Source organism: Papaver somniferum, chromosome 2 (genome assembly GCF_003573695.1).
Source record: "Papaver somniferum cultivar HN1 chromosome 2, ASM357369v1, whole genome shotgun sequence".
Classification (NCBI taxonomy): domain Eukaryota; kingdom Viridiplantae; phylum Streptophyta; class Magnoliopsida; order Ranunculales; family Papaveraceae; genus Papaver; species Papaver somniferum.
This window is the reverse complement of record NC_039359.1, coordinates 120337696-120350647: the sequence shown is the minus strand read 5'-3', so window position 1 is coordinate 120350647 and position 12952 is coordinate 120337696. Positions and strand designations below refer to the sequence as shown.

Below are 12952 nucleotides of genomic sequence, written 5' to 3'. Positions count from 1 at the left end.
ACTTGCTTTAACGGTTTTGTGGGTATACCTCTTGTAAACCCTTCCGAGACACCACTCGACCAGCAGGGACACCTATCGGTTTAATGGCTTATTGCACGTGCTCAGTGCATCCGCGGTGCCTGCGAAAGTAACTTAGGCTTAGAATTGGTGGTTATATTGGATCAATGTACTATCTTGTGTCGTAATTTGAAATTAATGAAATGAATTAAATCTTATTTTAATTCACAAAAAATAACACTTCCCCTTCGAGGTTGTCTCCAAAAAAACATGTTTGTTGCTAACGACAAAGATTTTTATGTTCCAGAATGAGCTACGTTTAGAATTTTGTAACCGATACATGTACCATCATTGTCGCTCTCTGAAATTAATAGAAATACTTACACGTCCGGTTAACCATTAATTCTCGACCATATTACCAAGGTTTAAAAGGAGAGAATGAATTAGAACGTAAGAGTGTGAATTATGTCGTAGGATGTAATTGGAGTGTAGGACTAAAAAGGTCAAACAAGCATTTTTATACAACGAAGTTTGTTTACTCGCTTTAGATTCCTAGCGAGGATTAAGACCTCGCTCAAGGAAAATAAGAATTGTGACCTCACTGAAATTCTAAAAGCGAGGATCGTTTCCTCGTTTTTCACTTTTTTCTGTGAGGATCCTCCCTTTCTAAATCCCATCCTACATCCCCTGCTTTTGAGGAGCGAGAACATGCATTTGAATTTATTTGGTTTTAGACCACGGTTTTCCATCGCTTTCATCCTACATAATTTCTCCATTAGACTCATTCTAAGAGAAAGCACTATCATCAGCCTCATGCCTTCCCTATCCCTCATTTGTAGGGAAGGGATACTTGTCACAAGGCAGCTCCACTATGGTGGCGCTATATCCCTTCCCTACACGAGACAAAAACTGAGTTTCCGTCTGAATAGTGCCATATGGAAACTGAGTTTCCTTCAAGTCAATTGGTTGACTTGACCAGACGGAAACTCAGTTTCCGTCACAGAAGAATAAAGTTCAAGGACATCGATCATTCCTCTCACTTCTTCTTCTTCTCCATTTTCTTTCTCCCTAAAACCCTCTCCAACCCAAACAAATTTGATGACTCTCCGGTTCGATTCAAGAGCTGAAATTTAATGGGTTTGCTCCTTACTACGTGGTGAAGATTTTCCCACAATCAATTTCGATTTTCATCAACTAAATCTCTTAAGGTCGGTGATTTTGATTTTAGGGTTTATATATAATTTAATGTTGATTTTGATTAATTTGTAGATATTAGGTTGATTATGATGCGTGTTAGGAATGTTGTATGAAGCTTTGAGACGTTTTTGATCGAATTTATGATAGTTTGTTGATTGAATCAAGGTGTTTGTTGTTTAGGAATGATTTTTGATTGAGATATTATATTGTTATTGATAATTTTGCACTGATGAATGATTAAAATCAATATGTATGTTGTCTAAGAAAAATTGTTGATTGAGAAATTGTATTGGAAATGATAATTTAGGATTGATACATGATTTTGTTGTAATGTGATAGATAATGTGGCTAAATATGGATGATAATGTGGCTAAGTATGGATGATAATGTGTCTAATAATTTTATTTGAGATACATTGAAACATTGTTTTGTGATGATTTTGTGTATATGTGTTTTGTAGATGTACTCTGAAAATTTCCAAAAAAAATTGGAGGATAGAGTTCCAGTTTCTTCAAAAGATAATAGTGAACATACAGTGAAACTCCCAACGACGTTAGAACATAGGACTAAACCAAGGAAACATCGAAGTACCATAAGCAGTCTTTACGAATTGTATACTGAAATTAGCAGATTCCCACATGCTAGACAAATTGTAGACAACTGTGGGTTTGGTTCATTTTTCAAATTTTATTTTCCAAAATAACAAGACAACTGCCTAACTAGTGGTATATTTGAAAGGTGATGGCGTACCACCAATACATTTCACTTCCCTAGTTTTGAAATAGGGTTTACCCTATTAGACTTCACACAAATTACCGGAATTCCTATTGGCAGAGGAACTCCCATATTATTGCAAAAAATGATTTTTGACTAATTGCATCAGATTGCACTCGAAATCATAGATTGTTTACTCCCATATTTAGACGCGACATCTAACATAAGAAGAGGGACTCATGTGTTGTGGGGCGTAACCATGAATATTTCTTTGAATTATAACTTACTTGTGAACCATTATATCAATTTGAGAAATTTGTTGTTGAACTTGCCGTCTGGTTCGGTTGTTAACGTTTCCAAACGCTTGTACAAAGGCGTCGAACACCAGCGTCCATTTTTCTTCGTTGGAGAGGTCTTGAACATCTTCAATAGGCAGAGTAGCAGCATTTACAAACGCTGTGGTGATTGCAACATCTTCTTCTACGGTATACCCAACCATTACTATGTTATCTTCAGGAAAAAAAAAACAGATACAAAGGATACTAAGGAAAACTATTTTGGGTTGGTTGTGTTGAGGAAGCTTATGCCTATTTATAATAGGCATTGAAAGTAACCGTTGGAAATTAGTCGTTTAAAAGTAACCGATAACATAGTCGTTACAAAACATCCGTTGGTATAAGAAAATAAAATTCAAATTATCATATCTTGAAACATAAAAATTAATATTACTGAGATAAAGGAAACTAAATTGCCGGAACTGGAACACGACCTTACATTAAAAAAAATAAAATGAAACTAAGTTATTAAAAATAAAAATCTAAACTCAATAGCCTAAAACTAAAACAAACTTTTAATTAAAATTGGTATTGATTTGGTCGTAGCCTCTCCAACTGCTTAGCCAATATGACATTCTATTTTAATTCAAAGTACTTTATTGCATTTGGAGCCAGCTTGTCTAGATCCATTTGCATCATTTCTCTTTCTTCTCTCTCTCTCGATTTTGTTCAATTTGTTGTTATGTTGTATCTAGCAACCTTTCCATAATTTGGTTTTGTTGTATCTGACGAGGTGCGGATGTCATTCGAGATTCTTTTAGATAATCAACAAGTTTACTTCCCGCGTCGCTCATTTGGAAATCTTGCGATGAGGGTGCAGCGGGTGTGCTTGGTCCAGGTGCCCTTTTGGGAACTCTTTTTTTCTTCGCAGCTTTTGACAGGCGTTTATCGTCTTGTGATCCCCCACACGACGATCCAGGTATTGTAGTTTGATTCGTGTTAGGAGTATATCCCATTGAAAAAGGGATACCGCATGGGACATTAAAAGGGTTGGTACCAGGAGTATATCCTTGATTTGCAAATGGTGTTTCGACAAATTGGCTTGGAGATGGATTCTGAGAAGCTGAGGTTTGACCATAAAACATACTTGAGGTATTTCCAACATATTGAGATGACAAAGGACAAGAATCCTGATCCATATATTCTTCTACACAAACTTCTACATTTGGAACATCTTTAAGCAATTCATACTCAGGATCTCGGGTAAAGCTTTTTGTGTGCATTTGAATATATATGCTTCTCGCTCTTATCATCTAAATCAATGTAATCAAACCATTAATGAGATGTACATAAATTAAATTGTTACAAACAACAAACACATTAACTATGATGACATATTTAGATAACATACCCGATTATTGAGGTCCAACTGCGGATCACTTGCATTGACTCCTACAACACAATCAAAAAATTGATCCACTTCCGATTTGATTATGCTAAACCTATTACGAACACTTTTAATTGTGCGTTCGTGTGGATTCCCACCACAAGCTTCTACAAATTCCTTAAAACGGGTTTTGTATAACAAATTCATATCTTTAGAATGATTTCCATGTAGAAGTAAGGAATTTGTAACAATGTGATGATCTTCCAAAGGAGTAAATCTGACTCTATGTTTTCTTTTTGCCCTTTCAAGTTGCGACATTATGATGAGATGAGCAAAGGAAAAATAAAAATAACTCTTAAAGAAGATAATTTGAGAGATTTAAATGAGAAAAAACTATTTGTAAGAAGAGGAGTTGGAGTGATTTGATTAGAAAGTGAGTAAGAGTTATATTTATAGAGATTTTTTGAAAATATGACCTTTGCGGTCCGACGATGGAGAGAATAGAGTCGTTATTAGTGATGGATGGTTAGGATGGGGTGTGGGAGTGGTGTACAAAAAAGGTCAAACAAATATATTTTCGGATACGGAAACTCAATTTCCGTCAATTATGCTACGGAAACTCAGTTTCCGTAAAGCAGGATTTTTGACGGAAACTCGATTTCCGTCACATCTCCCTTCCCTACAAAGCCTATCAGATGTTATACACTTTGTAGGGAAGGGGAGGGATATCCCTTGGTTTGCAGGGATATGGGAGACCATAGTGATTGGATTTTGGGATTTATCCCTAGAAATGAGGGATAGGGAAGGGAAATGGTGCACCATAGTGCTTGGCCTAAGAGATTAGAATGACACTCATTCATTTTAGGGGAAAAAAATGATATTTTTATTTTTTTCAATTCAGCTTAGTTATAAGTGAAAATAAAAAATAAAAAATCATTTTTACTGAAACAAGGTAATTATTAAACACCAAATTGGAGGATACATGGATTACTTGGGGGATATGTACAATGTCGGCAATCCATCGACCATACCGGCAACATCAAAAAACCATGCCGGCACATATCCCTCAATTTGACCTTCTAATTATTGGGATTGGTGGTGGGAATATGTACAATGCCGGCAATCCAAAAAACCATGCCGGCACATATCCCAATTAATCCATATATCCCCGGTTTAACCTTCTAATTATTGGGGTTGGTGGGTTCTACCACGTTGGCTTTAATTTCTACTTTTGAAAAGTAAAAGTGAAAGGTCTTTCAATGTCTAGTGTTAGTGGTGTTTGGTACGGTAATTAAAGAGGGGCAAAAGCGAAGTGTTAGCTTTCGCGGTAAATTCCCAATAAAAGCAAACCCACCATTTCTGTTGGTCAAATCCCCCAAACTCTCCGGCGCACACAGGAATTCCGCTCTCTCTACTTTTAAATCTCCGCCTCAAATTTCAATCCCCCTTCTTCACCTTCACCATTTTCATTCCATTCTTCCTGTAAATCCCATCATCCTTGAGTCTCATTTCTGGTGCTGCTGCGGTACTATGTCTCTCGGTTCATCGTTGAAAAGATCTTCTTCTTTGATTTCCGGATTAAACAGACATCGTTATCACACCATTCGGTTGTTCCGAAATCAAGCAGGAGAATCATCTTCATCATCATCATTATCATCATCGTCTCCATCATCTCTGAATTTGTTTCTTAAATCAGTATCTGTAATTGCTGCTGGTTCTGGTTTAGGTTATTGGTTTTCTAATTCTTCTTATTTCTCTTCTGCAAAATCTGGTGCTATTGCTTTTGCTGATTGGACTACTCAAACAAATCCTCCTTCGGTTTTACAACAACAAGATGATTCAGCCGAGACCTCTGAGAAAAAGAAACGTAAATTCTTATTTGGGGGTAAGTTTGCTCTTCGATTTGTTTTTTGGTTTGATTTTCTGTGGGATTATTAATAATTTAACAAGCGGATTTTACAAATTCGTAGCTGGTTTTGAATTTAATTGTAATGTTATTGTATTTGTGTTCTTTAGTGTTCAGATCTGAACATAATTATTGCCTTTTAAATTCCTTAAAAAAGGATAAGCTCATAGGAAGAAATTTTTCTACCTGAAAAGCTCATTTTTATTTTCACATAGCTTCTAGATGCATGCTGAACTTGTTGCCGTCCATAAATAGATTAAGGTGAGAAACATTACCCACTTGGCATGAACAATAGTAGCTAGGAGTTATAGAGTTATGGGGCGCAACAAAGTGAGTAGGAACTTGGCACAGTGCTTGGCTTAAGATAAATTGATGATCTTGCTTCAGCGTTAAGGGCATAATATAGAAATGAGGCTAGTAAGGCCTTCAAGTCTTAAGGGATCTTGCTTCAGCGTGATGCATAGCTTTTGAATGCCTTTTTAAACAATGTAGATAACACGCCCATTCCCCCTCTCATCAAAGTGTAAGTTACTATCTGATGGGCTTGATCTCACATTTGTAGTATAATACTTAAAGAAAAACTTATTTTCACAAAACACCTCGGGAACTAGTTTCTTCGATGGTTATTATTTGCACTATAAGAGGTGCATTGTTTATGGGTTGTAAGCTCCGGTGTGGTATTGGGAGACTGGTGCATACAGGAGAGACTGTTGGCAATGATGAAATCATAAATGGTTAAAGCTCAAGTCTTAATGTAGGGAGACAAATGTGTAATTTCTAATTATATGAGTGGTAGACAGAACTGAGTGCTTTTCCATATTACTAGAATATTTTTGTAAGTATCTTTCTCATATGGCGCGCTCTCGTCGTGACCTCGTGCCATAGAAGTGCTGATTTCTATTTGATGTCTTGTAACTTGTAAGGTGTCAGCATTGATTACAGAAATACCAATTTCTTTCTTCCGCTGCGTTTCGGGTTGCCTTAGAGCTAGTGAAACCAAATATTTTTTGGATTGTTTTAATTCTCTCAGAATTTGGAGCATGATTTATGAGCTATCCGATCAGTACTAGTTCCCCCTTCCTAATATTACTGGTCAAATTACTGCTTGATGGATTGAATCCACTGAGAGCTTTAGCACAATAATTATTAGTGAGGCATTCAATCTTCAAATAGGTAAGAGTAGTTGTTGACCTCAATTTGCTAATGCTTATTGAACCTAGTATTTGGTGGCTTAGTGCCAGTTCCATGTTTTTCTTACCTTATCTGCTTACTAAGTCTGGTTGCTTCTCTGCTTTTATCTCATTATCGGCTTGTTAAGCATTATTTGATAGTCTATTAGATATCTGAAGACCGATTGGTCACTGTGTTCTGTTTTATGTGTTGTATACATGGACCTGTAGTTGAATAGAAGGTTTTAGTAACCAGCTGCTTTTCATCTGAGTCTGAGTATTTTATCCATAACGGGAGTCAAACATGGGCACATTGGGCAGTCTATTTGTGCTATTATAACATTATAATTATCGCGTTTCTGATTACAGATGCTTACAGGAGAAAGGTCTTCTTTAACTATGAAAAACGCATTAGGATGAGGAGTCCTCCAGAAAAGGTATTGGGCTTCATATTCCCTCCTCCTTTTTTTCCTTAGGTGCAGATCCTTGGTCTATATTTAGTTGGGGTGGAAGCTGTAGCTGTAGATTTTGTTCATCACTTTCATTCACTTTTATTTGACTTATAAGTGGGTTGTTGGGCTTTCTATTTGCATTCTTTGCATCTTTATATGGATATGGATCTTATATGGTATAAAATAACAGAGAACCGTTGAATTGGGTTCAACGGAAAACTCGAGGTTCAACGTGGATTGAGTCGAGAGGTTCTCAACTTCTCATAGCTCAGAGGCAATAAATTGGTGTTTAAATTATGTGTAGGTGGTGCCTGTTTATGTAAAATTGTTACACAATTACACAGTGGTGTTTGGTACTTATATCTTACAACTTATGTCCATTCAGGTTTTTGAGTACTTTGCATCCTTTGTTACCCCTGAAGGTGAGGTTCTTATGAGACCAGCAGACTTAATGCGGGCAATCGTTCCGGTGTTTCCTCCATCTGAATCTAATAATGTTAGAGAAGGGTATCTGAGAGGGGAGCGTTCCCCTGAAGGAGAGTTGAGGTGTGCTCCATCAAAATTTTTCATGCTTTTTGACACAGACAATGATGGACTTATATCTTTTGCAGAGTGAGTTATCAATCTTTCAGCAGTACGCTGCAAGAAATTTATCTTGAACTGTAATGTGGGTTTCTTATATGTTCTACAAGGGATTGAGCTGGTTCATGCAGGTCTAAGATTTGGTTTCCTTTTCTTTAGGTACATTTTCTTCGTCACACTACTTAGCATTCCTGAATCAAGCTTTTCCATAGCTTTCAAAATGTTTGACCTTGACTACAATGGGTACGTATCTTGGTCTTCGCACAATTTCGATTTACTACTAGTGGAGCTAACGTACTTACTACCCGGCACTTATGAATTATGTTTTATATGCTACATCACCACTTTTGTGTGTTGTTGAAAAGTTAATTAAGGTTGTTGCGTCCAATGTTTATAGGTTACTTACAGAATGTAACATTTTTGTCTCGCCTGTCCTTTTCCTACCTGGATTCTGAAAGTAGTCTTCCTTTTTTTAATGGTTTTCTTCCATTTTGTACTTTCTTCCTTCGAGATGATTGATAAAGATCCCAGTAAACCCATTAATTTCATTAATTGGTAGAGTTAAGATTGAAATTTCCCACGTGCTTTCATTTGTAGTAATCTCAAGAGATCATCAGCCAGTTAAGTACTTACACGATGTTGAACTAATTTCTAGATGGGAAACTCATGAACTTGTGTAGGATTTTTTTTCCTTTTTTTTTCTTCTCCAAAAGGCAACACTTGGTTACGATATCCTTTTTGGAATCCAGTAATTCTACAGACCTTTACTGCTTGTACTAACAGACCCATCTCTAACATAGCTTCTGTTTGTCTGCTTTGATATACATGGATTTCCTTAAAATGCCAACTTAGCACAAAATATATACCATTCGGAGCACTAAGATTGTTACTTTTTATGATGCTTGTGAAAATCTGTGAAATATAAAGATGAAAAGATAATGTCTTTTCATCCTTGTCTGGCTGAGTTATGCGTAGTTGTGTTGATTAATTGATATTGTTTATTGCCAGAGAGATAGACAGGGACGAGTTTAAGAGAGTGATGACTTGGATGCGAGCGCTCAATAGGCAAGGAGCTCATCATAGGGATGGAAAGCGCACTGGTCTAAAAGTTAGTTATCCTGTTGAAAATGGAGGTCTGCTAGAATATTTTTTTGGCAAGGATGGAACATCATGCTTACAACATGAAAAATTCGTTGAATTTTTGAGAAATTTGCACAATGAGGTACGTATAGTTTCCGTCTTATGGCCTTGTTAACTATTTGTTAGCACCAATAATTGTTCGATTTCTTAACACGTATATAATGGATATGTTCATCAGGTCTGACACCCTAACTAGTTGAATACTTGAATTGAACACTGCACTCTGTTATGGCATTTTTAAGTACATAGTTGTTCTAGGTTCTCTTGCTCTATTCTTAGTTAATTCTTATATCGGAATTGCGGGTACTCGATAATCGAACACGTGCCTGTAGGACAGGGAGTCTAAAGGCTTTGCTGCTTTAGATTCTTGTTCATGTAAAGTTGTGAGTGCATGCCAGTGACAACGTACTTTCACCAGGAACGTCGTTACTGCGACTATGTTCTGATAAACCATAAGAAAATATAAAAATGAAGGATAAAAGACAAAAGACAAAAGAATGGGAGAAGAGGAATCAAAGTGATTCAGTACTTAAAAAATCACCTCGATGTCAAGGCAACCAGCATTTTCCCATGCGAAACCTAGGCTTTGTGAGTCTTATTGTATGTGTAACAGATGATAATTTGGGAGCACTGAGTCTTCCTCTTTATTCTTTACCCAACCAATCTATTTTCAGGTGAGCCCGAAGCGCAGCTTTGCAATTTCAATCAACTAATGCATTCTATGCCAACCCTCTCTTTCTGCCAATTTTGTCAACTCAATTACAGTCTAAAACTACCTCGTTCAAGCACAAATGTTTCATTTACTTAAGAAAATTTATATGCCACCCCAGTCTGCGTTTCCCTTTAGGTCAGTGGGTGGTTACATGCATGCATATCCATGTTACTGTTACATATCTAGGAGTTACGGATATGTTGGTTTGTAAAAAAAAGATTTGAGTAGTTTGTAAAATTGTGAAGAAGTTTTTTCTGTAGGGAAATGTCACTTTTATATTGTGAATTTGATTGATGATAACCAGAAAGGGTATATATCTCTTATGGATAAATTGAGATGAAGATTTGGTTATGCGAATATAAAAAGCAGGTAGAATTAGAGGAAATTATGGCAAAAAGTAAAGAGAGAAAGTGCTGTTAAGAAATTGGGATTGAATTGTGTAATATTAGGATCTGACCTTGAGATGCTTATATATAGTCATTGGTCAAAATTAATGGAGGCACCTGCTTTCATATTTCTTATTCTTTAGGTTAATTATCAGTTAGGATGGTTCACTAATCAGATGTTAAATCTTTTATGAGATTTTAGATATTGCTCCTGGAGTTCAATCACTATGATTACAAGCACCGAGGAACTATATCAGCTAAGGATTTTGCATTTTCCATGGTTGCTGCAGCTGATATGAGCAATATAAATCAGTTCCTTGCCCGGGTCGATAAACTAGACAATGAACCACATCTCAGAGAGATCCGCATTACACTGGAAGAATTCATGGCTTTTGCAGAGATACGTAAGAAATTAGCTCCACTGTCTTTGGCGATCTTCTCATATGGGACAGTAAATGGCTTATTCACAAAGAAGGATTTTCAGCGAGCTGCTTCCAATGTAAATACTACTGTACACTACTTTGACTTGTATATGTTCATATTCTTGCGTATGCTGCTCCAAATGAGAGATAATTATATATGATGGTCTTCTTAACATAGTGTTCTATTCTCTTCTAAAATTTCCAGGTATGCGGTGTTACTCTCTCTGACAAGGTAGTTGACATCATATTCCATGTATTTGATACAAATGCTGATGGGAATTTAAGTGCGAATGAGTTTGTGAAAGTTCTACACAGACGAGAAAGTGGAATGGGCCAGACTGTTACTGAGCTTGGAGTCTTGGGTTCAGTACTGAATTGCGCATAAAACTGTTCTCTTAAACAGGTGCATTTCTGAGGATTGTAAATTTGAGCACATTGTACAGCTGGAATTGTGGTTCGCTTGCTCCAGCTTATACACGGCCTTCTTTTCTCTCTACTAACTACGGCTAATGGTCTTAAAGTATATAGATGTTTTCTTTACTTTTCAGGGTGTTTTTCTTTTAATGCCTGAAGGAGAGCAGTCCTATTGCCTCCGTCTGGTAACCCAATTGTACAGTGCCTGTGTTATATATATACACGATTATGTACATACATTAAGTTCTAAACCTAATGGTATATTCTATGTTTCTAATGCTTAAAACACTGAATGGCTCGCAAATTTTATTTTGGCAGTTTTGTTACAGAGTCTCCATCTCAAATTTAGAAATCATATCCGACACAATCCAAATTATATTTGGAACTCAAAATCCAACCGTATTCTAACCGAGAACCAGTATTTCCAAAGCAATAATACGAACTCTGGGTTTCTTTTTACTAAGAGCAAGTTTTATGGTGGAATCCAACCTATTCCAAGTGTGGAAAAATCATGGAATGTCAAGTCTAATGGCTTCCAAGTTGGGGTTTTTCACAGAAAATCCGAGCAAGGTTCTACCGTTTCGCGGAAGGGTTCGTGGAATCCATCTGAACGCCAATAAGAATAGCGTTAAACGCTATTCTTAATAGCGCTAAGAAAACACTATTAAGAATAGCGTTTTTTTTGTCCGTAGATTTAGGATGAGTTGTTGAAATCTAACGGCTGAGAAAAAACGCTATTCTTAATAGCGTTTTCACTATTCCACCACTACACTTGCACTTCCATCCACGGTTCCAAATGCTGAGGTGGCGTGGAAGATGGAAGATGGAACTCTTCCACCATAAGACTTGCTCTAACAAACGAAAACTTTAGAGACAGCGACATCAAGAGAATGAGCTGAAGCCTGAAGCTGAGTCCATGAAGGAACGGGAACCTATGCTCCGAGTGTTATAATGATTTTAGACCCAGTTTAACTGTTGAAGAGTGTCCTCCAAAACCCTGTACCGTCCGTGAACAACTCACGTTTTTTGTATTTTTAAATTTGGATCGGTTTCAACTACTATTGATGATCGTCGTATGAAGAAGAGTACGACGGTGTTCTCGGCTAAAAAATGTATTATAAAAGTACTTGGATTCGAGAGATTAAAATGGTACTAGGCTAGCCTAAGTCAAGAGATAGCCATTCAAGCCGTGTTTCGGTTACAGAGGAAGGAGAAGGGTTGGTCTTAAGGAAGGGAAACAGAGCAAGTATTAAGATCAGAGTATCATGTTGTTAGAGCATTGCTCGGTCGAACTCACAAGTGTTGCTATATCAAGCTTGTTGTCAAATTTAGTTGTCAAAACTATGTCTTGATTTCTAGTCTACAATTAGTTAAGTCTCGGTCTAGGATAGAGGTAGTTGAGAAACGAACCAGTCATCATTTGCGTTCTTCCGTTTGAAGGCGAAGATCAACCAAAGCTTTTGGAGAACTTCATCAACAAATGGTAAGTGAAGACTGAACCACCTATTTCTCAAGTTATATTCACCTTTCTATCCTTGAGACGATTGTCGCATGATTAATTAGACTAGCTTGCATAAACAAGAATTTCGAGTCGAGAATTATTTATTTAGTTTATGAATTTCTCGACATATAATGACTAAGCTTAATGAACATTTGTTCGTACTTGATCAAATTTCGGTGGAGAACAATTTATTGTTCGGAACCAAATCATAATTCAAGTCTATCATTGAAAATAACCTGGAACAGTGACATGTGTTATTGATGTTATTCATGAATGTTTCGAATTGATTTAGAGAAATATAGAACTACTATATTCGGAATACAAGACAGTGTTGTCAGTCTTACAAACTGGGAAAACTGTTATGTGTCTGAAGCCGTATTACATGTACTCGTAAACGTAGCGGAGCAGTTATATATATCGACTTTCATATGGGAAAAATATCGTTTGGTCCTTTTTTAGGTGGTCCCATGTCTGTTTAGTCCTTTTAGAAATCACCTTTTCCATTTGGTCCATAATTATTTATAAATATTAAATGGACCAAAGTACCCTTCTGTGTTAATTCTTACTTATTTTTTGTAGCAGTTCATTCTGTCTGATGAACTCCAGAGTTCATTCCTTCAAATGAACACCGAATAAAAACCTAAAAAATTCTGTTTACTTGTTTTTTTGTAGCAGTTCATTCTGTCTGATAAACTCAG

General features: G+C 36.7%; 1 protein-coding gene across 2 annotated transcripts; it reads left to right on the top strand.

The window, feature by feature from the left end:
* The first annotated feature begins 4920 nt into the window (after positions 1 to 4920).
* LOC113348960 (calcium uptake protein, mitochondrial-like) lies at positions 4921 to 11046 on the top strand. Of its 2 annotated transcripts, none has more exons than XM_026592876.1 (7): positions 4921 to 5455; positions 7015 to 7082; positions 7483 to 7643; positions 7839 to 7922; positions 8688 to 8901; positions 10120 to 10416; positions 10545 to 11046. In XM_026592876.1, exons 1-7 carry the CDS (start codon positions 5101 to 5103, stop codon positions 10722 to 10724), a joined length of 1359 nt encoding a protein of 452 aa, XP_026448661.1. In that variant the 5' UTR covers positions 4921 to 5100; the 3' UTR covers positions 10725 to 11046. The 2 variants fall into 2 exon arrangements, with proteins under 2 accessions (XP_026448661.1, XP_026448660.1); XM_026592875.1 differs by having other exon boundaries at positions 4924 to 5455; positions 7483 to 7709.
* Positions 11047 to 12952: the final 1906 nt, after the last annotated feature.